This window comes from Chelonia mydas, chromosome 23, assembly GCF_015237465.2.
Source record: "Chelonia mydas isolate rCheMyd1 chromosome 23, rCheMyd1.pri.v2, whole genome shotgun sequence".
Classification (NCBI taxonomy): Eukaryota; Metazoa; Chordata; order Testudines; family Cheloniidae; genus Chelonia; species Chelonia mydas.
This window is the reverse complement of record NC_051263.2, coordinates 18,668,429-18,691,694: the sequence shown is the minus strand read 5'-3', so window position 1 is coordinate 18,691,694 and position 23,266 is coordinate 18,668,429. Positions and strand designations below refer to the sequence as shown.

General features: G+C 65.8%; 1 protein-coding gene across 10 annotated transcripts in view; it reads left to right on the top strand.

Moving 5' to 3' along the window:
* The window catches only part of HUWE1 (HECT, UBA and WWE domain containing E3 ubiquitin protein ligase 1), a 57,895-nt gene extending 35,393 nt beyond the window's left edge, over positions 1 to 22,502 (top strand). For 6 of the 10 annotated variants that reach the window (XM_043534307.1, XM_037888500.2, XM_037888495.2 and 3 more), the window contains 39 exons: positions 21 to 235; positions 376 to 590; positions 1,109 to 1,291; positions 1,454 to 1,626; positions 2,009 to 2,157; positions 2,250 to 2,325; positions 2,743 to 2,841; positions 3,068 to 3,201; positions 3,405 to 3,576; positions 3,973 to 4,201; positions 4,319 to 4,497; positions 4,580 to 4,669; positions 4,749 to 4,903; positions 5,130 to 5,175; positions 5,998 to 6,264; positions 6,415 to 6,670; positions 6,807 to 6,940; positions 7,315 to 7,529; positions 8,011 to 8,299; positions 9,081 to 9,183; positions 10,335 to 10,878; positions 11,092 to 11,524; positions 11,779 to 11,894; positions 11,976 to 12,132; positions 13,507 to 13,639; positions 13,713 to 13,915; positions 14,558 to 14,685; positions 15,785 to 15,881; positions 16,221 to 16,370; positions 16,486 to 16,731; positions 17,156 to 17,273; positions 18,036 to 18,176; positions 18,879 to 19,166; positions 19,291 to 19,396; positions 19,533 to 19,650; positions 19,900 to 20,081; positions 20,270 to 20,460; positions 20,661 to 21,855; positions 22,156 to 22,502. In XM_043534307.1, coding sequence (XP_043390242.1) covers positions 21 to 235; positions 376 to 590; positions 1,109 to 1,291; positions 1,454 to 1,626; positions 2,009 to 2,157; positions 2,250 to 2,325; positions 2,743 to 2,841; positions 3,068 to 3,201; positions 3,405 to 3,576; positions 3,973 to 4,201; positions 4,319 to 4,497; positions 4,580 to 4,669; positions 4,749 to 4,903; positions 5,130 to 5,175; positions 5,998 to 6,264; positions 6,415 to 6,670; positions 6,807 to 6,940; positions 7,315 to 7,529; positions 8,011 to 8,299; positions 9,081 to 9,183; positions 10,335 to 10,878; positions 11,092 to 11,524; positions 11,779 to 11,894; positions 11,976 to 12,132; positions 13,507 to 13,639; positions 13,713 to 13,915; positions 14,558 to 14,685; positions 15,785 to 15,881; positions 16,221 to 16,370; positions 16,486 to 16,731; positions 17,156 to 17,273; positions 18,036 to 18,176; positions 18,879 to 19,166; positions 19,291 to 19,396; positions 19,533 to 19,650; positions 19,900 to 20,081; positions 20,270 to 20,460; positions 20,661 to 20,763 — 6,833 coding nt within the window. In that variant the 3' untranslated portion in view covers positions 20,764 to 21,855; positions 22,156 to 22,502. Of the gene's footprint in view, positions 1 to 20; positions 236 to 375; positions 591 to 1,108; positions 1,292 to 1,453; positions 1,627 to 2,008; positions 2,158 to 2,249; positions 2,326 to 2,742; positions 2,842 to 3,067; positions 3,202 to 3,404; positions 3,577 to 3,972; positions 4,202 to 4,318; positions 4,498 to 4,579; positions 4,670 to 4,748; positions 4,904 to 5,129; positions 5,176 to 5,997; positions 6,265 to 6,414; positions 6,671 to 6,806; positions 6,941 to 7,314; positions 7,530 to 8,010; positions 8,300 to 9,080; positions 9,184 to 10,334; positions 10,879 to 11,091; positions 11,525 to 11,778; positions 11,895 to 11,975; positions 12,133 to 13,506; positions 13,640 to 13,712; positions 13,916 to 14,557; positions 14,686 to 15,784; positions 15,882 to 16,220; positions 16,371 to 16,485; positions 16,732 to 17,155; positions 17,274 to 18,035; positions 18,177 to 18,878; positions 19,167 to 19,290; positions 19,397 to 19,532; positions 19,651 to 19,899; positions 20,082 to 20,269; positions 20,461 to 20,660 lie in introns of all 10 variants that reach the window. The other 4 variants (XM_043534304.1, XM_037888501.2, XM_043534306.1 and 1 more) reach the window with 3 other exon arrangements.
* The last annotated feature ends 764 nt before the right edge of the window (positions 22,503 to 23,266 follow it).

Sequence of the window (23,266 nt, the reverse complement as noted above, 5' to 3'; positions counted from 1 at the left end):
CTTCCCGCCCCCCCCCGCAGCCTCTACCCCCGAGGAGTCGCGGGAGGGCCGGAAGGACAAGGAGGGAGACAAGGCGACAGAGGAGGGCAAGCAGAAGGCCAAGGGCAGCAAGCCGCTCATGCCCACCTCCACCATCCTGCGCCTGCTGGCTGAGCTGGTGCGCTCCTACGTGGGCATCGCCGCCCTCATCGCCAACTACAGCTATACCGTGGGCCAGTCCGAGCTCATCAAGGAGGTGAGGGGCAGCCCGGACACCTGGGTTCTCTCCCCAGCTCTGGGAGGGCAGTGGGGTCTGGGGGGATAGAGCTGGGGGGGCTCGGTGCCAGGGTTCTGGGGTGTGGCATGGGGACCCACTCACCCCTCCCCATGTCCCAGCAGGACTGCAGTGTGTTGGCCTTTGTCCTGGACCACCTGCTGCCCCACACCCAGAACGTGGAGGACAAGGACACCCCCGCACTGGCCCGCCTCTTCCTTGCCAGCCTGGCTGCGGCAGGCAGTGGCACGGATGCCCAGGTGGCGCTGGTGAACGAGGTGAAGGCTGCGTTGGGCCGGGCACTGGCCATGGCAGAGAGCACGGAGAAACATGCCAGGTGAGTGGGGGCTGGCAGCCCTGGGTTCTCTGCCCAGCTCGGGGAGAGGAGTGGGGGTCTAACAGGCTGGGTCAGGAATCAGGGCTCCAGGACCTGGTAAAGGCCGTGGCTCCTGGAATCCCCTCTTCAGGTTTCTGGCCCTGATGCTTGGGGAGAAAAGCTTAAAAGGCCAATGCTGCTGGAAGTGTGCTGAGAGCCTGAGCCAGTCGCTTGGGGGGTGGGGCAGGGGGATCTGCCTCGTTGCACCTCAGAGGGGTGTCAAGTCCCATTTTGGGAGCTCTGGGCGATCGGTGCTTCACCAGCTGCGCCCCACTGAGGGGCAGGGGTCTGTGTGGCAGGAGAAGAACAGCCCCCCCCTCCTTGACTGTTGGGAAGAACATATCGGAGTATCCCACTGCTGACACCAGCGCCTCGCTGGGGGTGATCTCCCAGTGCAGACACCAGTGCCTGTCCGGATGCATTGGGGGTGATTCTAGCGTAGGGGTGGTGCGGCTCTGACCCCTCCTTTCCCTCTCCAGGCTGCAGGCCGTGATGTGCATCATCAGCACCATCATGGAGTCCTGCCCCTCCACCTCCAGCTTCTACAGCAGCGCAGCCGCCAAGACCCAGCACAACGGCATGAACAACATCATCCGCCTCTTCCTCAAGAAGGGGCTGGTCAGCGACCTGGCCCGGGTGCCCCACAGCCTCGACCTCTCCAGGTGCGCTTGGGGGCTGGGCGCCAGGACGCCTGGGTTCTCTCCTGGCTCTGGGAAGGGAGTGGGGGCTGGTGGTTGAAGCAGGGAGAGCTGGGCACCAGGACTCCTGGGTTCTCTCCCGGCTCTGGGAGGGGAGCGGGGGCTGATGGAGACTCTGCCCCGCAGCCCCAACATGGCCAACACCGTGAACGCGGCGCTGAAGCCCCTGGAGACGCTGTCGCGCATCGTCAACCAGCCCAGCAGCCTCTTCGGCAGCAAGAGCACGGCCAGCAAGAGCAAGGCGGAGGGCGAGGCTCAGGGCGCTGCCCGGGACGCCAACAGCAACCAGCAGGACGTGGGTACGTGGGGCCGGGATCCCTCCCCTCGCCTGCAGTCTGTGAGCCCCCAGCCTGCTCCCTCCCGCCTCCCCCTGCTGCCGGGATCCCTCCCCTCGCCCGCAGTCTGTGAGCCTCCGGCCTGCTCCCTCCCGCCTCCCCCTGCTGCCGGGATCCCTCCCCTTGCCTGCAGTCTGTGAGCCCCCGGCCTGCTGCTGCTGCCTCCCCCGGCCAGGATCCCTCTCCAATTTTTTCTCCCTACTCCACTGGGATCCCCCTCCTCATCACCTGCTGCCAATTCCCCCCAGCCTGCGCCCCTCCCCATGATCCCAGGATCCCTGCGCCCCAGAAGCCTCATGCCCTCTCCCCATCCGTGGGCTGTCCCCTGATCGCACTGTGCCCCCAGGGGAGCCGGGCGAGGCGGGTGCCCACGAGGAGGACCAGGACGCAGGCCAGGCAGAGGTGGCCGACGGCGACATCATGGACGGGGAGGCGGAGGGCGACGCGGTGGTGATCGCTGGGCAGCCCGAGGTGCTCAGCACCCAGGAGATGCAGGTGAGGCGCCGGCTAGAAAGCTGGGAGGGGGGCCCCAGGATGGGGCATCACTGCGGGCCTGGCCCCCACCTACCACCCCTCTGCCCCTGCAGGTGGAGAATGAGCTGGAGGACCTGATAGATGAGCTGCTGGAGCGGGACGGCGGCCCTGGGAACAGTACCATCATCGGTGAGGGCTGTGGGGCAGGCACCGAGGGGCGTGCGCCGGGTCTGGGGCGGGAACTGCTGGGGCACAGCCCGGAGGAGGGCATCTGGGGACGAAGCAGAGCCTGGTGGGTTACTTGCTGCTCTGGGAGCCAGGACTCCTGGGTTCCCTCCCCAGCTGTGGGAGGGGAGTGGGGTCAAGTGGCTAGAGCGGGGTGGAGGCAGCGGGGGGCCTGGCCACTATCTTGAGCGGGGCCCCTGCTCTGATACAGTCAGCGGATGGGGGCCCATGTAGAGGGGGATCTCGGTCAGGAGCCTGGGGGGCTGAGATCACCCCCCCCCCTTCCCTGCTTCACCCTGTGGCCCCGGAGCCAAGGGCCTAGCCAGCGCCACACATGTAGCCGCCTGCGGGGCCTCCCTCACCCCATCCCTCCCCCCACAGTGAGCCGCAGCGGGGAGGAAGACGCCCCGGAGGACGTGCTGATGGACGAGGCCCCCTCCAACCTGAGCCAGGGCTCCACCCTCCAGGCCAACCGGGAAGGTAAGGGTTAACCCGCAACGCTGCCCCCGGTGGCCAGTATGGGGCACTGCGGGAGAGACCAGAAGCTGAGCCCTGCAACCTGGGAAACACGTGGGCTGTGTCTGCTGAGAGGAGCCCGGACGCCTGGGTTCTCTCCCGGCTCTGGGAGAGGAGTGGGGTCTAGTGGTTAGAGCCAGGGGGCTAGCGAAGGGCAGGGCTGACCTGTGGCCCCCCGTACTGTCCCCAGACTCGATGAACATCCTGGACCCCGAAGACGAGGAGGAGCACACGCAGGAGGAAGACAGCAGCGGCAGTAATGAGGACGAGGATGACAGTCAGGACGAGGAGGAGGAGGAAGAGGAGGAAGATGAAGACGATCAGGTGAGGCGGGGGCCAGCAGCTGGCATCACCCCTGGCTCTGAGAGGGGAGTGGGGTCTCATGCTTAGGGTGGGGGGCTGGGAGCCAGGACTCTTGGGTTCTCTCCCGGCTCTGGGAAGGGAGTGGGGGCTGGGCTCCAGCGTTCTCTCCCGGCTCCGGGACGGGGGCTCTGGAGGCTGGCTGTAAGCAGGCTGCGCTCCGGCAGGACGACGAGGAAGGCGAGGAGGGGGAGGAGGAGGAGGAAGACGACGATGGCTCGGAGATGGAGCTGGACGAGGATTACCCCGACATGAACGCCTCGCCCCTCGTGCGCTTCGAGCGCTTCGACCGCGAGGATGACCTCATCATCGAGTTCGACAACATGTTCTCCAGCGCCAGTAAGGGGACGGGGGGCTCGCTGGGCACCCGGACGCCAGGGTTCTCGCCTGGCCCCGTATTGGGGGCAGGACAGCCAGTCGGAGAAGGTGGCCAGGTTTCTCAGCCCCCCAGAGTGCAGGGCTCGCGGTGGGGTCAGCTCAGCCCTGGGGTTGGGTGGGCTGCAGTCCCAGAGCTCAGGGTGGGGTGGGGTCCCCAGGTTCTCAGCCGTGGGGTGGGTGGGACCCCAGGCTCTTGGCCAATCCCTGCCAGGCCCCTGAGCCCCATGGTGCATTGGCACCCCACAGCAGGTGGCGTGGGCTGCTCTGAAGGGGCGCTCTGTGGCCTTGAGCTAGTCCAGCCTGGATAGGGCTAGCCTAGGCAGCTACTAACTTGTCTCTTCTCCCCCCCCGACCCAGCGGATATCCCCCCCTCCCCAGGAAACATCCCGGCCACCCACCCGCTCATGGTGCGGCACGCGGACCACGGCTCCCTGACCCTCGGCAGCGGCTCCTCCACCACCCGCCTAGCCCAGGGCATCGGGCGGAGCCAGCGGACGCTGCGCCAGCTGACAGCCAACACCGGCCACACGATCCACGTGCACTACCCCGGCACGCGGCAGCCCAACCCCCCCCTCATCCTGCAGAGGTGAGACGCACTCGCTCCTGCCTGGCTGGGGGCCCAGCTGCTCCGCCCCAGAGGTAGCTGCATCTCGGTGCCGGAGAAGTACCCTAACCGCTCTTCCCCTCCCCCCGCCTCCCTCAGGTTGCTGGGTCCCTCGGCTGCTGCCGACATCCTCCAGCTGAGCAGCAGCCTCCCGCTGCAGAGCCGGGGCCGCGCCCGCCTCCTGGTGGGGAACGACGACGTCCACATCATTGCCCGCTCCGACGACGAGCTGCTGGACGACTTCTTCCACGACCAGAGCACGGCCACCAGCCAAGCAGGCGAGTGCCAGGGGGCCGGGCCTGGCCCTTGGGGGTCGCCAGCTCTGAGCCAGCCTCCTTACCCTCCCTCTTCCCTCTGCAGGGACCCTCTCTAGCATCCCCACCGCCCTGACACGCTGGACCGAGGAGTGCAAGGTGCTGGACGCGGAGAGCATGCACGACTGCGTCTCAGGTGAGCCTTGTGCCCCCCCTCCCACCCGGCCCTGCCCCCTCCTGGTCCAGCCTCCTAACCATGGCTCTTCCCCCGGCAGTGGTGAAGGTTCCTATCGTTAACCACCTGGAGGCGCTGCGGGATGAGGAGCTGGAGGAGCGCCGGGAGAAGCGCCGTAAGCAGCTGGCCGAGGAGGAGGCCAAAGCCACGGACAAAGCCAAGGAGGAGAAGGATGGGAAGGAGCAGAACGCCCAGGTGGGGAGCTGCTGCTGAGCTTGTCTGACCCTTGAGGGCTTAAAGGGCTGGTGGAGAATTAACCATTCCCTGCCCCATTCCCTGTCCGCCTGGGCTGGATCATAGCCAGCGCCCCCCAGAGGGGACAAGCCCCATTCCCTGTCCCCCCGAGCCAGCCGGCACCCCTAGAGGTTCCAGGTTGTATTCCCCTCTCCTAACTCCATTCTGTTCCTCTTTTGCTTTCCAGGGGGCGGTGCCCACACCTAACACCGCCACCGAGCAGTCTCTCTCAGGTAACTGCCCCGCCCGTCACCCCCACTTCCCCCTCCGTCCCGGCCGGGCCCAGCAGCGCCCCGAGGCCCTGGGGGATGAGGTAGTAGATTGTATAGTTTTAGGGTCACACCCGGTCTCGGAGATAACTATACAGTCTACTGTCTTTCCCGCGGGGTCACCCTCAGCACTGCGAGCAGGAGCCAGGAACCGCCGTCTCCCCCAGCTCAAGGGGCAGAGGGGGCTGGGAGCCAGGACGCCTGGGTTCTTTCCTGGCTCTGGGAGCATGGTGGGGGGGGGGAGGGAATGGTGTGTAGTGGATAGAGCATGGGGGGCCGGTATGCCTGGGTTCTCTCATGGCTCTGGGAAGGGAGTGGGGGCTGATGGTGGGAGCACAGGGGGTCCTGCCCTTAATCATGGGTCTCCGTAGGACTGTGAAACAAGCCGTCTGTGCATCCTGCCGAGCCGCGCGTGTGTGAGATGCGGGGCAGCAGGAGGGCCCCCGGGGGTGGATCCAGCCCCTGCAGCATGTGGGTGTCAGATGGGGGGCAGACCCAGCCCCCTCAGTGCAGTCCCCGCCCCCGCCGGGATGAGGTAGTACGTTGTATTGTTGTGGGGTCAGGATTCATGCCCCAATCAGAGATAACGATACAACTTACTACTTTCCCCAGTGCCGGGCCCTCACCAGCAGGAGGAGGAGCCTGGTGGGCTGGAAGCCAGGACTCCTGGGTTCTCTTCCAGCTGTGGCTGGGGAGCAGGGATCAAGGTGGGGAGGGGCTGGCATGGCCCAGGTGTGGGGTGTCCCATCTAAGCCCCGTCTCACAAACCCTCCCTCCCCGCCCCAGATGTGGCCAGCCGGACTGATGGCTTTCCTGCCGCCCCGCCCACCGCCGAGGGCCCCTCCACTGGCCCCAAGCAGACGCTGGTCACCCTGGAGACCCCGCAGCCGGCAACAGCAGGTGGGGAGCTGCCTCCGGAGCTCACCGGGCAGCCCAGCACCGACGCCTCGCGCCAGCTGCTGGTGCCGGCTGAGCAGGAGGACTCGGGGCCGGGAAGGCCCAGTGCCGACGCGGAGGCCACCCAGATGGAGCTGTCACCCGCCCCCACCATCAGTAAGTGGGGGAGATTGCGAGGCTTGGAGCCAGGATGCCTGGTTCTATCCTGGCTGGGTCACTGGCTGATTTTGGGAAGGCATCCTTTCCCTCTCTCTACCTCAGTTTCCCCTTTGGGATCCCCCTGACCCACCCCCGTTTCTCCCCTAGCCTCGCTGTCCCCAGAGAGGGCAGAGGACTCGGATGCCCTGACAGCTGTTAGCAGCCAGCTGGAGGGCTCGCCCATGGACACCAGCAGCCTGGCCTCCTGCAGCCTGGAGGAGGGGGTCGGGGAGGGCGCCGTGCCCAGCGGGGCAGAGCAGCCGCCTGCCCACGGTGCCCACGGGGCGGAGCCAGCTCAGCAGCGCCCTGAGGGCCAGGCCGGCAGCGACAGCCTGGCCGACGCCAGCCAGCAAGGGGAGGACAGGTATGGGCCAGGGTGTGCGGGTAGGAGGGCTCTGGCTGTGGGGCAGGGGAGTGGGGATCTGGCTTGGGGAGGGACTCGCTAAGGAGGGGTCTGGGGTCTGGCCCCCACTCACCCCCTGCTTCCCATCCCCCCCCAGTTCACCCCCTGCTTCGTCCTCCGAGAGCTCCTCTACCAGGGACTCGGCCGTGGCCATCTCCGGAGCCGACTCCCGGGGCATCCTGGAGGAGCCGCTGCCCTCCACCAGCAGCGAAGAGGAGGACCCGCTAGCAGGTACCGGGGGCGGGGGCAACCGACCAGCCTCTTGGCAGAGGAGCTGGTTAGCTGCGATGCTCTAGCATGGCTGTAGGGGGCGCTGTGCTGCGCGGGCCTCAGCAGGGGGCACTCTCCCCTGGCAGTCAGGGCCAGGCTCTTGATCCCTTCTGGGCATTAAAACTGTGGAATCAGGGGATGAATCCTGGTGTCCTCGTCAATTCCCAGCTGTCTCCGTTCTCCCGCTGTAACCCCACGGTGCACAGCCTGCCCCAGAGGTGGCTGCATTTCAGCGTGTGGCGAGCCATCCCCGTGCAGCGTTGGGTGGCTGCTCCCCGGCTGCCCCACCCTAGAGGTGGCTGCATGTTTTGCTGACACCCCCCATCTGCTTTCAGGGATAAATCTCCCTGAGGGCGTGGACCCCTCCTTCCTGGCAGCCCTGCCAGACGACATCCGCCGTGAAGTGCTGCAGAACCAGCTGGGCATCCGTCCGCCGGCCCGGCCTCCCCCCACCGCTACCACCCCCACCCCGCCCGTGGTGAGCAACCCCGGGGTGACAGAGGTCAGCCCCGAGTTCCTGGCTGCCCTGCCCCCTGCCATCCAGGAGGAGGTAAGTGCTGCTCCTGGGGAGGTGGAGGGTGGTCTGTGCTTGAGGGGCGGGGTTGGGTGGGATGGGGGAGGGCTCTGTCTCAGGCTGGGGGCCTGGGGTGAAAGCCAGGCTTGGGGCCTGGGGCTAGGGCTAGGTGGATTGGGGCAGACCTGAGGGGTGAGAGGGTGGGTGGGGCTGGGGGCCATTTCCCTGTGCAAGGGAGTCTCTGCATGGCTGGGCCATGGGGCGGGGCTACGGCCCTGTGGGTGGGGTCTCTGGGTGGGGGCGGGGCTACGGCTCTGGGGGCATGGTCTGTGGACGGGGTCTCTGGGCAGGGGTACGGCCCCTTGGGCAGGGTCTCAGCATGAGAGGGGCTATGGCTCTGTGGGCGGGGCTATGGGCATGGGTGGGGCTTTGGCCCCATGTGGGCGGGGCTGCGGGCGTGGGCGGGGCTGCGGCCCTGTGGACAGGGTCCCCCCCAGCTAGTGACCTGTCCCCCCAGGTGCTGGCGCAGCAGCGGGTGGAGCAGCAGCGGCGGGAGCTGGCGCAGGGCATCAGCTCGGACACGCCCATGGACCCGGTGACCTTTATCCAGACGCTGCCCTCGGACCTGCGGCGCTCGGTGCTGGAGGACATGGAGGACAGTGTCCTGGCCGTCATGCCGCCCGACATCGCCGCCGAGGCCCAGGCCCTGCGCCGCGAGCAGGAGGCCCGGCAGCGCCAGCTCATGCACGAGCGGCTCTTCGGGCACTCCAGCACCTCGGCCCTGTCGGCCATCCTCCGCAGCCCAGGTACGGCCCCCCCCCCAAACCCCCCCAGCTCCTCGGCCCTGTCGGCCGTCCTCCGCAGCCCGCGTACGGCCCCCCCAACCCCCCCCAGCTCCTCGGCCCTGTCGGCCGTCCTCCGCAGCCCGCGTACGGCCCCCCCAACCCCCCCCCAGCTCCTCGGCCCTGTCGGCCGTCCTCCGCAGCCCGGGTACGGCCCCCCCCCCCCCCCCCCCCCCCCAGCTCCTCGGCCCTGTCGGCCGTCCTCCGCAGCCCGCGTACGGCCCCCCCCCCCCAGCTCCTCGGCCCTGTCGGCCGTCCTCCGCAGCCCGGGTACGGCCCCCCCAACCCCCCCCAGCTCCTCGGCCCTGTCGGCCGTCCTCCGCAGCCCGGGTACGGCCCCCCCCCCCCCAAACACCCCCAGCTCCTCGGCCCTGTCGGCCGTCCTCCCCAGCCCGGGTACGGCGCCCCCCCCCCCCAAACACCCCCAGCTCCTCGGCCCTGTCGGCCGTCCTCCGCAGCCCGGGTACGGCCCCCCCCGCTCCTCGGCCCTGTCGGCCGTCCTCCGCAGCCCGGGTACGGCCCCCCCAGCTCCTCGGCCCTGTCGGCCGTCCTCCGCAGCCCGGGTACGGCCCCCCCAGCTCCTCGGCCCTGTCGGCCGTCCTCCGCAGCCCGGGTACGGCCCCCCCAGCTCCTCGGCCCTGTCGGCTGTCCTCCGCAGCCCGGGTAGGGCCCCTGGCACCCCCAAATCCCCACTCCAGCACCTTGGCCTGCAGCCCCCCAATTCCTGTCTCTTCTCTCCCCACAGCTTTCACCAGCCGGCTGAGCGGGAACCGCGGGGTCCAGTACACACGCCTGGCTGTGCAGAGGGGGGGCACCTTCCACATGGGTGGCAGCAGCAGCCACAGCAGGTACCTGCCCCGGGGGTGGGGGGCACAGCTGAGGGGAGACCTCTTAGCTAAGACACTCAGTCTCCTCTTCTGAGGGGAGACAGGACACCTGGGTTCCATGCCTGGCTCTGGGAGGGGAGTGGGGGCTGGTGGTTATAGCAGGGGGGTGGGGGCAGGCGGGCTGGCAGCCAGGACTCCCAGGTACCATGCCCAACTTTGGGAGGGACGTGGGGGCTGGTGCTGACAGTGGCGGGGGAGGGATAGCAGCCCAGATGCCTGGGTTCCACACCCAGCTCCAGGAGGGACGTGGGAGGGGCTGGTGGTTATAGCAGGGGGCCTGGCAGCGTGTTACAAATTACACCTGGTAGGACACGCACACCAATGCTGCGAATTCCACCTGGTAGGACACGCACAGTTCGAATCTAGGCTGAGGCACGTAAACAAAGTCCACAACTGCAGAGTTCCCAAAAGACACTAAGTTTATTACGCTCGAGTGATGTCCCCCCTGCTACCCAGGAGGGGACCCCGAATACAGATTATACAAAGGTTATATACTTTTTAGCAAAGCATGTTGCCCTCGTGCATCGGAAACCTTAGCCAGTAAACAAACCCTTTTCTTATCTACCACCTATCCCTGCTTGGTGCATTCCTCGTGCTATACCAGTATGTTAATTACACAGCGTGGTCCTAAAGCCCCGCATCAGTAACCTTTATTATCAGGATGGGAGGCCTCACATCAAGGCCAAGAGACAGGGAGTTAGAGACTGACAAAAACCAGATACTGGGAGTCAAGGCAGGCTGGAGACGAGGAGGAGGATTTTCACAGGGATTCAGTATCTAAGGATCACTCCTCCTGGTGTGTGATGTGCTGGCATTTAAACAATGGTGGGCCCCAAACCAAAGTGGAGTCACATGTGCTAACTTTTCCTTAACAAGCCCGGCCTCCTGGGTTACACGCCAAGGAGGAACGTGGGAGGGGCTGGTGGTTATAGTGGGGGGCAGGGGGCCAGGCAGCCCGGACTCCTGGGTTCTGTGCCCAGCTCCGGGAGGGACGTAGGGGTAGCAGCTCGGACATCCGGGTTCCATGCCAGGCTCCGGGAGGGGCGGGGGCGTAGCCTCCTGGCCGCCTGGGTTCCTTGCCCCGCTGTCTGAGCCGCCGCCTCCTCCCGCAGGCCGTCGGGCAGCATGGTGGACAGCCTCCTGCGGCTGCGGGGCCGGCTGCTGCTGGACCACGAGGCGCTCTCCTGCCTGCTGGTGCTGCTCTTCGTGGACGAGCCCAAGCTGAACACCAGCCGGCTGCACCGGGTGCTGCGCAATCTCTGCTACCACGGCCAGACGCGGGGCTGGGTGATCCGCAGCCTGCTGTCCATCCTGCAGCGCAGCAGCGAGAGCGAGCCCTGCCTGGAGACGCCCAAGGGGCCGCCGGACGAGCGGGGCAAGCGGGCCGCCAAGGCCGGCGCCCCCGAGGGCCGCCCCCTGGAGCTGCTGCACAAGATGGAGGCCCGCAGCTCGGGCCAGCTCTCCTGGCTCTCCGTCTCCATGGACGCCGCCCTGGGCTGCCGCACCAACATCTTCCAGATCCAGCGGGCCGGCGGGCGCAAACACACGGAGAAGCATGCCGCCGGCACCGCCGCCGGCGCCGCCGTCCACATCCACCCGCAGGCCGCCCCCGTGGTGTGCCGCCACGTGCTGGACACCCTCATCCAGTTGGCCAAGGTGACGGGGCAGGGCCGGGGGCTGGGCTCTCCCCTGGCAGGCCTGGGCCTTGGGGGCTGCAGGGTGAGAGGCTGGGCAGGGGGCGCTCTCCTGGCACTCAGTCCCGCGTGGCGTTATGTGTGGCTGTTTCCCCAGCTGCCCCCGCCCCAGAGGCAGCTGCGCCCCAGAGCTGGTCTCCTCCCCCCAGGCTGTGACTCTCTCCCTTCTCCCCAGGTGTTCCCCAGCCACTTCACGCAGCAGCGGCCCAAGGAGGCGCCCTGCGAGGGGGAGCGGGGCGCCAGGCAGTCGGGCAGCCCGGGCCAGGCCAGCGGCATCTCCACCGACTTCTGGGACTTGCTGGTCAAACTGGACAACATGAACGTGAGCCGCAAGGGCAAGAACTCGGTCAAGTCGGTGCCGGTGAGCGCGGGCGCCGAGGGCGAGAGCTCCCCCTACAGCCTGGAGGCCTCGCCGCTGGGCCAGCTCATGAACATGCTCTCGCACCCCGTCATCCGGCGCAGCTCGCTGCTGACCGAGAAGCTGCTTCGCCTGCTCTCGCTCATCTCCATCGCCCTGCCCGAAAACAAGGCGCCCGAGGGGCCGGGCGCCGCCCCCGCCCCGACTGCGCCCTCCGCCGCGGCCGCCGCCCCTGCCCCCACCGTGCCAGGTGAGGGGCTGCGGGGATTGAGGGGGCAGCTGGTGTCTCCCTGCCCCGGGGGTGCTGGGACTAAGGGGGCACCGGGGGGGCTGGCCTCTCCCCACCCCTGCAGACTGCTGGGAGTGAGGGGTAGTGGGATCCTGATACCGCCCTGCCCCAGGGGGGTCTGGGGGCAAGGGGCACAGGCTCCTGCCTAGGTTGCCGTCCACGCTCCCCATGGATCCTGGGCCGGGCCTCGCTAACCCCACGGTGTCTCCCCGCAGCTCCCGCCAAGGGTAGCAAGTCTCCGGCCAAGGCGGGCGAAGCGGGTGGCGGCGGGACGGACCCCAAGGTGGTGGCATCAGGCCTGACGGAAAACCAGCTGCAGCTCTCGGTAGAGGTGAGCACGGGGCAGTGCCCAGGCGGGGTCGGGGCCGTCCGGTGCCCTCGCTCCCCGCTCACCCCATGTGCCTCCCCCCAGGTGCTGACGTCTCACTCCTGCTCGGAGGAGGGGCTGGAGGACGCAGCCAATGTCCTGCTCCAGCTGTCGCGGGGCGACTCGCCCACCCGGGACACGGTGCTGCGGCTCCTGCTCAGCGGTGCCCGGCAGCTGGGCTACACCCTCTGCAAGCAGATCGGTAACGGGGCAGGGCCACGGGCTGGGGGCAGCTTTGGGAAGGGGCTGGGAGAGCAGGGCATGGGTGGGGGGCAGGTGGGTTCTGAGAGGGGGCGGCTTTGGGAAGGGTCACTGGGGGCTGGGGCGCTGGGAGAGCAGGGCATGGGTGGGGGGCAGGTGGGTTCTGAGAGGGGGCGGCTTTGGGAAGGGTCACTGGGGGCTGGGAGAGCAGGGCATGGGTGGGGGGCAAGTGGGTTCTGAGAGGGGGCGGCTTTGGGAAGGGTCACTGGGGCCTGGGAGAGCAGGGCATGGATGGGGGGCAGGTGGGTTCTGAGAGGGGGCGGCTTTGGGAAGGGTCACTGGGGCCTGGGGCGCTGGGAGAGCAGGGCATGGGTGGGGGGCAGGTGGGTTCTGAGAGGGGGCGGCTTTGGGAAGGGTCACTGGGGGCTGGGAGAGCAGGGCATGGATGGGGGGCAGGTGGGTTCTGAGAGGGGGCGGCTTTGGGAAGGGTCACTGGGGGCTGGGAGAGCAGGGCATGGATGGGGGGCAGGTGGGTTCTGAGAGGGGGCGGCTTTGGGAAGGGTCACTGGGGGCTGGGAGAGCAGGGCATGGGTGGGGGGCAGGTGGGTTCTGAGAGGGGGCGGCTTTGGGAAGGGCCTGGGAGAGCAGGGCATGGATGGGGGGCAGGTGGGTTCTGAGAGGGGGCGGCTTTGGGAAGGGTCACTGGGGGCTGGGAGAGCAGGGCATGGGTGGGGGGCAGGTGGGTTCTGAGAGGGGGCGGCTTTGGGAAGGGCCTGGGAGAGCAGGGCATGGATGGGGGGCAGGTGGGTTCTGAGAGGGGGCGGCTTTGGGAAGGGTCACTGGGGGCTGGGAGAGCAGGGCATGGATGGGGGGCAGGTGGGTTCTGAGAGGGGGCGGCTTTGGGAAGGGTCACTGGGGGCTGGGAGAGCAGGGCATGGGTGGGGGGCAGGTGGGTTCTGAGAGGGGGCGGCTTTGGGAAGGGTCACTGGGGGCTGGGAGAGCAGGGCATGGATGGGGGGCAGGTGGGTTCTGAGAGGGGGCGGCTTTGGGAAGGGTCACTGGGGGCTGGGAGAGCAGGGCATGGATGGGGGGCAGGTGGGTTCTGAGAGGGGGCGGCTTTGGGAATGGTCACTGGGGGCTGGGAGAGCAGGGCATGGGTGGGGGGCAGGTGGGTTCTGAGAGGGGGCGGCTTTGGGAAGGGTCACTGGGGGCTGGGAGAGCAGGGCATGGGTGGGGGGCAGGTGGGTTCTGAGAGGGGGCGGCTTTGGGAGGGTCCACGAGGGAGAGGGTGGGGCATAGGGATGCTGGGAGGGGCCAGCAGGAAGCGGCTGTGAGGTGTGCAGGCCTTGATGCCGAGCTCCCCCCGGCCCCCCAGGCACCCTGCTGGCGGAGCTGCGTGAGTACAACCTGGAGCAGCAGCGGCGGGCGCAGTGCGAGCTGCTCTCCCCCGACGGGCTCCCCGATGAGCAGCCCCAGACCACCAAGCTGAAAGGCAAGATGCAGAGCCGGTGAGTGACCCCCCCGCACGCGTCCCGTGGCACCCCCCCCCCGGCACCCCTGCTAACGCCCCCTCCCGGGCAGGTTCGACATGGCAGAGAACGTGGTGATCGTGGCCTCCCAGAAGCGGCCCCTGGGCGGGCGGGAGCTGCAGCTGCCCTCCATGTCCATGCTGACCTCCAAGACCTCCACCCAGAAGTTCTTCCTGCGCGTGCTGCAGGTCATCATCCAGCTGCGGGACGACACGCGCCGCGCCAACAAGAAGGCCAAGCAGACGGGCCGGCTAGGTAGGGCCTGGCCCAGGGGCCTCGGGGATAGAGGGGCAGCAGGCCTGAGGGGGGCATCTGCCTTGGGGGTTTGGCAAGAGGGGGACCAGGGATGCCTGTCGCTGGGGGTTCTGGGCCGGAGGGGGAGCAGGGCCGAGGGGGGCACCTGACCCGGAGGGGTTTGGGCTGGAGTGGGACCAGGGCCGAGGGGGGCGCCTGTCCCAGGGGGCTCTGGGACCAGAGGGGGAGGCCTGCCCCGGTGGGTTCTGGGCTGCAGGGAGACCAGGGCTGAGGGGGAGGCCTGCACTGGGGGGGTTCTGGTTTGAATGGGATGCTTGCCCCGGGGGGGCTCTGGGCCACAGGGGGACCAGAGCCGAGGAGAAGGCTTGCCCTGGGGGGCTCTGGGCCGGATGGGATGCTTGCCCCGGGGGGGCTCTGGGCCGTAGGGGGACCGGAGCCAAGGGGAAGGCTTGCCCTGGGGGGCTCTGGGACCGGAGGGGGAGTCCTGCCCCCGTGGGTTCTGGGCTGGAGGGGGACCGGGGCCGAGGGGGAGGCCTGCCCCAGGGCGGGGTGCTCTGGGACCGGGGCCGAGGGGGAGGCCTGCCCCAGGGCGGGGTGCTCTGGGACCGGGGCCGCTCGCTGACCCGTCTCCCCCCCCGGCAGGTAGCTCCGGTCTGGGCTCAGCTAACAGCATCCAGGCCGCTGTCCGGCAGCTGGAGGCTGAGGCTGACGCCATTATACAAATGGTACGTGAGGGGCAGCGGGCGCGGCGGCAGCAGCAAGCAGCAACGGTTAGCATGGGGCCTGTGGCGCTTGGGGGCCCCTCCATCCGTGGGGTCCCGCCCCCCTTCCGGGGACCCCCCGCCCCGCCCGGCCTGGCCTGGCCTCGGGGGCTGGGAGCCAGGACATCTGGGTTCTCTCCCCGCCGCGGCGTGGGGGCTGGCAGCCGGGACGCCTGGGTTCTTCCCTCAATTCTGGGAGCGGGGGGCCTGGGAGCCAGGACTCCTGGGTTCTCTCCCGGCTCTGGGAGGGTGAGAGGCTTCCTGGGGGTACCCAGGGCTGTGAGCCCCCGTCCCCTCCCCGGCATGCCCTTCGAAACCCACCTGCTGGCATGTGCCGACCTCCGAGCGCCTGGCTGCCCCCAGGGCTCCCCCCCAGTCCCAGCGAGAATAGGAGACGTTCGCCTGCCGGGAGCAGAGTCCTGAAGACGGGCGCGCCGGGCTCCAGGGACGATACCACGTGCGTCATCTCACCCCCAGGCCCCAATCCCCCGCCTCCACCCCTCAGGCACAGTCCTGGGGTGTCCCTGCGCTGCCTGGGAATCCCAGGGCCTCCATGTGTTCTCCTGGGAGCCAGGACTCCTGGGTTCTCTCCCCAGCTCTGGGAGGGGAGTGGGGCAGGCGGGGAGCCAGGACTCTCCTGGGTTCTCTCCTGTGGGAGGGGAGTGGGGATCGGTATACATCTAATGGCTCCCAGCCCCAGGGTCCCCCACTTCACAGGCCCTCGGGGAGGGTGGGAATCCCCAGCCAGATAATATTCCGCACCCTCCCCCCCCCCCCCACCCTTTTCACCTGTCTGGACAGTGTCCCCCCCGCATGCCCCCGTCCAGCTGCAGTGGGGCTGCGCCATCGCTGATCCATGCATGCCATGCTGGAGCTGCCCCCAACCCCGGGAACAGGTTGGGGGGGGCACCTACCCATCATCCCTTGCAAGATCAGCTTGTGTGTGTGTGAGCTGCATGTTTGGGGGGGGGGAAGCGTGGCATGCTGTCAGTCAAATCATTCCCCCCAGCCCCCCCAGCCACTTCTGGAGTGACAGTCCCTCTCTGTCCACCATACATCTCCCAAAGAGGCCCCCAGCCCCGCCCTGACCCCCTCTTTGTCCGCGCAGTCTGAGTCGAGCCAGTCGGAAGGGGCTGTTCGGAGGGACGAGTCACCTATGGACGTCGATCAGCCCTCGCCGGTCACACAGGACGCCCAGTTGGTTGGTGAGTGTCCTGCTGTCACAGCCATGCCTGGGGCCGGCTCGCCCGGCGCTGAGATGCAGCCACCTCTGGGGCGGGGCAGCCAGGGAACAGCAGCACATAACGCTGCCTGGGGGTGGCTCGTTCAGAGCTAAGATGCAGCCACCTCTGGGGCAAGGCAGGTGGGCAATGGCTGCACATAACGCCACACTGGGATGGCTCACCTGGTGCTGAGATGCAGCCACCTCTGGCGCGGGATGGCTGGGGAACGGCTGTGTATACATAGCTCAGCCAGTGTTGGCATGGGGTAGGGATGGCTTCTTGTTGCAGGGACCCCCGGGTGACCCTGCCCCCCCTTTGCAGGTTCGGAAGGATCCCAGCCCGGGGAGAAGGACGAGCGCCCCCCGGATCTGCCCCTCCTTAGCGAGCAGCTGAACCTGGACGAGCTCTGGGCCATGCTGGGCGAGTGCTTGAAGGAGCTGGAGGAGTCCCACGACCAGCATGCTGTGTTAGGTAAGGGTCCGGGCTCTCAGCCCCCTCCCCATCCCCACAGAGCTGCAGCCGGCCGTGGGGTGGGGACCCCCGGATCTCACCCTTCCTCCCTCCCTCCCTCCCTCCCTCCCCGCAGTGCTGCAGCCGGCGGTGGAAGCCTTCTTCCTGGTGCACGCCACGGAGCGGGAGAGCAAGCCCCCAGTGCGGGACACCCGCGAGAGCCAGCTGGCCCACATCAAGGATGAGCCCCCGCCCCTGTCGCCCGCCCCCCTCACGCCCGCCACCCCCTCCTCGCTGGATCCCTTCTTCTCCCGCGAGCCCTCCTCCATGCACATCTCCTCCAGCCTGCCCCCTGACACCCAGAAGTTCCTGCGCTTCGCAGGTGAGGGGCTCAGGGCCTGGGGTGGGAGAGAAAGGGGGGGCTGTGGTGGGGGGGAGTGGGGGAAAGGAGGGGCTCTGAGAGGCATGGCCCAGGGTCGGGGGGGTCACGGGGCTCCAAGGATGAGGCAGATGGGGAATGGCCTCACATAACGTCACATGGGGAGGGCTCGCTTAGTACTGAGATGCAGCCATCTCTGGGGTGGGGCAGCCTGGGAACAGCTGCACATAACGGGGGATGCACAGGGCTGCGAGGGGCACGGCCTGTGGTCAGGTTGCCGGGGGAGGTGTGTAAGGCCCAGCATTGTGGGGGGAGGGGGGAGTGGTTTTGGGGTCACCCAGGTGTGTGTTTGTGTCGGGGGGGGGGGTCTCATGGCACAGAGGAGAGCAGCAAGTGACACCCTCCCCTTGTGCGCCCCCCTCCCCAGAGACCCACCGCACAGTGCTGAATCAGATCCTGCGCCAGTCCACCACCCACCTGGCCGATGGGCCCTTCGCCGTCCTGGTCGACTACATCCGCGTGTTGGACTTCGACGTCAAGCGCAAGTAGGGTGGGGTGAGGGGGCAGGGCATGCCTGGGGGCGGGACAAGGGCCATGTCCAGTGGCGGTGGGTTCCCCAGGCAGTCACCCTGCTCCTGGGGATGGGGGCTGTGTCTAGGAGGCGGAGGGCAGGCCATGGTGTGTTGGGTGGGGCAATGGGGCCGTGTCCAGTGGTGGTGGGTTCCCCAGGCAGCCCCCATCCCCAGGAGCAGGGTGTCTGTGTCTAGGAGGCAGAGGACAGGCCATGGTGTTTTGGGTGGGGCAATGGGGCCATGTCCAGTGGCGGTGGGTTCCCCAGGCAGACACCCTGCTCCTGGGGATGGGGGCTGTGTCAAGAAGGCGGAGGACAGGCCATGGTATTTTGGGTGGGGCAATGGGGCTGTGTCCAGTGGTGGTGGGTTCCCCAGGCAGACACCCTGCTCCTGGGGATGGGGGCTGTGTCAAGGAGACAGAGGACAGGCCATGGTGTTCTGGGTGGGGTAATGGGGCCGTGTCCAGTGGCGGTGGGTTCCCCAGGCAGACACCCTGCTCCTGGGGATGGGGGCTGTGTCAAGGAGGCAGAGGACAGGCCATGGTGTTTTGAGTGGGGCAGTGGGGCCATGTCCAGTGGCGGTGGGTTCCCCAGGCAGACACCCTGCTCCTGGGGATGGGGGCTGTGTCAAGGAGGCGGAGGGCAGGCCGTGGTGTGTTGGGTGGGACAATGGGGCTGTGTCCAGTGGCGGTGGGTTCCCCAAGCCCTGACACCGCGCCCGCCCGCCCCCTCCCAGGTACTTCCGCCAGGAGCTGGAGCGGCTGGACGAGGGGCTGCGCAAGGAGGACATGGCCGTCCACGTGCGCCGTGACCACGTCTTCGAGGACTCGTACCGCGAGCTGCACCGCAAGTCGCCCGAGGAGATGAAGAACCGATTGTGAGCCTGGCTTCTCCGGGGTGGGGGGGGCAGCAGCCGGGTACCCCACAGCTGGGGTGGGGGTGGGCAGGGAGTGTGAGTCCTACCCACTAACCCTTGTGTTCAAGGGGAAATGGGGGGAGGTGCCTGGTGGGGGCGGAGCTGCGTGGGTTCCACCCCCTAACCACCTCCCCTGCCCCCCCCCCCCCCCCCCCGAGGTACATCATCTTGGAGGGCGAGGAGGGGCAGGATGTGGGTGGGTGGAACTGGGAGATGGGAGTGGGGCAGGGGGCACCTAGTGGGCACGGGGCTGCGTGGGTCCCCCCCCTGCCCCCGCAGGCATATCATATTGGAGGGCGAGGAGGGGCAGGATGCGGGCGGGGGGAACAGGGGAGATGGGAGTGGGGCGGGGGCACCTGGCAGGGACGGGGCTGCGTGGGTCCCCCCCTAACCCCCTGTCCCCGCAGGTACATCGTGTTCGAGGGCGAGGAGGGGCAGGACACGGGCGGGGGGAACAGGGGAGATGGGAGTGGGGCAGGGGGCACCCGGCAGGGACGGGGCTGCGTGGGTCCCCCCCAACCCCCTGTCCCCGCAGGTACATCGTGTTCAAGGGCGAGGAGGGGCAGGACGCGGGCGGGGGGAACAGGGGAGATGGGAGTGGGGCAGGGGCACCCGGCAGGGACGGGGCTGCGTGGGTCCCCCCCTAACCCCCTGTCCCCGCAGGTACATCGTGTTCGAGGGCGAGGAGGGGCAGGACGCGGGCGGGCTGCTCCGGGAGTGGTACATGATCATCTCGCGGGAGATGTTCAACCCCATGTACGCCCTGTTCCGCACCTCGCCCGGCGACCGCGTCACCTACACCATCAACCCCTCGTCCCACTGCAACCCCAACCACCTGAGCTACTTCAAGTTCGTGGGGCGCATCGTGGCCAAGGCCGTGTACGACAACCGCCTGCTGGAGTGTTACTTCACCCGCTCCTTCTACAAGCACATCCTGGGCAAGTCCGTCAGGTGCGCCAGGGCCGGGGGGCAAGGGTCTCCGGGGGCCTCGGCCTGGGATTGGGGGGACACTGGGCAGGGGTTACTGGAGCTGGGGGCGGCTCCGTGACCCCACTGACCCCCGTGTCCCCCCCAGGTACACGGATATGGAGAGCGAGGATTACCACTTCTACCAGGGCCTGGTTTACCTGCTAGAGAACGATGTGTCCACGCTAGGCTACGACCTGACCTTCAGCACCGAGGTACCGGGTGCCAGGGGGCTGCGGGACACGCTGTGGGGAGGGTGACGGGCTTGGGGAAGGCTGGATGGGGCCAAGGGTATGGGTGGCACTGACTGGGAATGGAGCCCCACCCTCACCCGCTGCCCCCCCTCCCCAGGTACAGGAGTTCGGGGTATGTGAGGTGCGGGACCTCAAGCCCAACGGGGCCAATATCCTGGTGACGGAGGAGAACAAGAAGGAATACGTGCACCTGGTCTGCCAGATGAGGATGACAGGTAGGCGGCTGGGGGGTGGTTCTGGTGGGGAGCCCAGGTTTCTTCAGCCCAGTGCGAGTGAGCTGTAAATAGAGTGCTAAGCAGCAGCTAGGACTCCTGGGTTCTCTCCCGACTCCAGCCTCGCCTTCCCTCCTGGGGGTTGGAGCAGGGAGCCTGGACTCCTGGGTTCTCTCCCGACTCCAGGAGGGAAGGTGGGGCTTGGGGTTGGAGCAGGACGGGGCTCACTGGCTTCATTCCCCCACACCCCAGGAGCCATCCGCAAGCAGCTGGCTGCCTTCCTGGAGGGTTTCTACGAGATCATCCCCAAGCGCCTCATCTCCATCTTCACGGAGCAGGAGCTGGAGCTTCTCATCTCGGGGCTGCCCACCATCGACATTGACGACCTCAAATCCAACACCGAGTACCACAAGTACCAGTCCAACTCCATCCAGGTGAGGGGCCGCCCCAGAGCTGGCTGCAGCTCCACACCGGGCGGTGTTATGTGCGGCTGTTCCCCAGCTGCCCCGCCCCAGAGCTGGCTGCATCTCAGCACCGGGCAAGCCAGCCCTGTGCAGCGTTAGGTGCGGCTGTGTCCCAGCTCCTCTCCCCCGGCTCTGACCTGCTCCCTCTCCCCTGGCAGATCCAGTGGTTCTGGCGAGCCCTGCGCTCCTTTGACCAGGCAGACCGAGCCAAGTTCCTGCAGTTCGTGACGGGCACCTCCAAGGTTCCTCTGCAGGGCTTCGCCGCCCTGGAGGGTATGAACGGCATCCAGAAATTCCAGATCCACCGAGACGACCGCTCCACCGACAGATTGCCTTCCGCTCACACATGGTGAGGGGCCAGGCGGGGACACACGGGGCTGGGTCCCACCCATGGGAAGGGGCGGACAGGCGCCGGGGCGGGGGGTGAGCTGTAGACTCTGCTCTCCTGGGAATTGGGGGGTGGGGTGGGCAGTGCCCAATCCTAGAACTGGGGGGGGGGGGTTGTTGGCCTCCTGCCCCCCCTCACTGATTTCTCCCCCTCCACCCCAGTTTCAATCAGCTGGACCTTCCCGCCTACGAGAGCTACGAGAAGCTACGTCACATGCTGCTACTGGCCATCCAGGAGTGCTCGGAAGGCTTCGGCCTGGCGTGAGCCGGGCTTCCCGCCTCCACGGCTCTTTTTGTACTGAGGCGGACTCGGGGGAAAGGGAGGGGCGTGGGGGAGGGGCCAAGCCATGGGGGCGGGGCCTAGCGGATCTCCACCCACTCCCTTTGAGGTGGCGCCCCCCCCACCACACACACACATCCCCACACGTGTCCGGAGAGAAGACAAATGATATATATAAATATATATATATTTTTTTTGGTTTAGTTTGCATTTCTTAAGTTGTGCTTGGAATGTGTTGACGTGAGCCGGACAGACGAGACGATGATACAATCTGCTTTGGTTTCTCGATCCTTTCCCTTGCCCCAGCCCCCTTCTGTCCCCACCCCCACCCTGTTGGGCCCCTGCAGAGGGGGAGGGGAAAACAAGGGGGGGTGGGACGCCCTGAGGTTTAAAAAAAGAAATCCCTCCCCCCTCCAAAAGAAGAAAAAGACAAAAAAAAAATTAAAAAATAAAAGCGCACTCTTGGTAAGAAACCCGGCTGTCGTGTCTTCGTCCGGCATTGCCACGTGGGGGCAGAGAGCTCCTGGGCCCCAAAACCGGAGGGGCCTGTGTGACCCAGGCCAGGGAACGGCCTAGAGCGGCTCTGTTGGAAACACACCGTGTGTTGATGGGAAAACGGTCGGCACCAGAGACTCCCCCACGCCCCTGGGTCGGACGTTCCAGCCAGTAACACGCCGCACTGTCCGTTCCAGGCTGTTTGTCTCACCTCCGCGTCCAGCTTCGCACTGGGAGCTCCTGTTCTGCCAGTTCTCCGCCACGACCCCCAAATCTGCCCAGGACTCACTGCTTTCCAGGGGAGAGCCCCCCCAGCCTGTACGCATGCCCGGCCTCTTGTTCCCCGACGGACCCGTTTCCGTTTCGCTGGATTAAAGCACTTTGCGCTCGGTTTGCCAGTCTGCTCCGGAGCAGTGACCTGCCCTCTGCATGATTTCCCACAATGCTTGTGTCGTCTGCAAACTTTATCGGCAAGGATTGTTTTCAGCCACGTCATTGATCAAAATGTTTCTTGGCGTTGGACCAAGAACCAATCCCTGTGGGACCCCGCTGGAAACAGACCCACTTGATGACGATTCCCTGGTTAGTCACATTTTGAGACCTATCCGTTAGGCAGTGTATCTATTTAATGTGGGCTGGGTTCATATTACATCGTTTGAGGTTTCTAATGAAGATGTCTTGTGGTACCAACTGAAATGCCTCACCGAAGTCTGTTACGTCAGCACTATTACCTCTGTTGACCCAACTTGTAATCTCATCAACAATAGATATCAAGTTAGTTTGACAGGATCTAATTTTGATAAGCCCATCTTGATTAACATTACCCTCCTTTAATTCCTTACTAGTTGAGTCCTGTTCTAACCTCTCCATTATCTTGTCCAGGATTGATGCCACACCTTGCACCCTCTTTAAATATTGGCATAATATTTCTTCCACTCTTCTGGAACTTCACCTGCGTGCCAAGACTTACTGGAAATCAGCATTAATGGTCCAGCGAGCTTCTCAGCCAGCTCTTGTAAAACTCTTGGATGCAAGTTACCTAGAGCTGCTGATTTAAAAATATCTAACTTTTTAGTAGCTTCTACTGAACATTCTCTAGAGATATTAGTGGACTGGAAAGTGTTGTTGTCACCATATGACTGTGTCATCTGTTTTCCTCACAAACACAAAAGAATTATTTATTGAAAACAGCTGCCTTTTTCTGCATTAAAATTGTTTATTCTACTGTTTCCATCTAGTCATGGATCCATGCCAGTGTCAGGATTCTTTTTGTTCCTGATATATATGAAATACTCCTTTTTGTCCTTAATTCTATTGGCTCCTTGTGCGTCTCTTAGCTTCCCTCATCAGTTTTCTACAATTCATAACTTCTGGTTTATATTCATTACTATCAACTTTCCCTTCGCATGTGTGTGTAATATATAAATATAAATAAATAGCTCCCTTCACATCCCCACTCAACCTTTGTCAAGGGGGAGATTGTGGCTTTTAGGACATCTAGTACGTGGTCCTTAAATGGTTCCCAATTCTAGTCACATTTTTGTGGTTAAATTCTTCCTCCCAGCTGCCTGGGCTCATCACCTCTTTCAGCATTGCGAAACTGGCCCTATCAAAGCACCAGGTGTAGCTGTCACTAGGCTGGCTGCAAATCACATGGACCGCCGCTCCCATTAACTTTTAGTGCTGTGAGGTTTGGACAAGGCCTAAAACATAAGAATGGCCCTACTGGGTCAGCCCAAATGACCATCTAGCCCAGTGTCCTGTCTTCCGACAGCGACCAGTGCCAGGTGCCCCAGAGGGAATGAACAGAACAGGTAATATCAAGTGATCCATCCCCTATCTCCCATTCCCAGCTCCTGGCAAACAGAGGCTCGGGCGACCGTCCCTGCCCATCCTGGCTAATATGAATTTATTTAGGTCTTTTTTGAACCCTGTTATGGTCATGGCCTTCACAATATCCTCTGGCAAGGAGTTCCACGGGCTGACTGTGAGT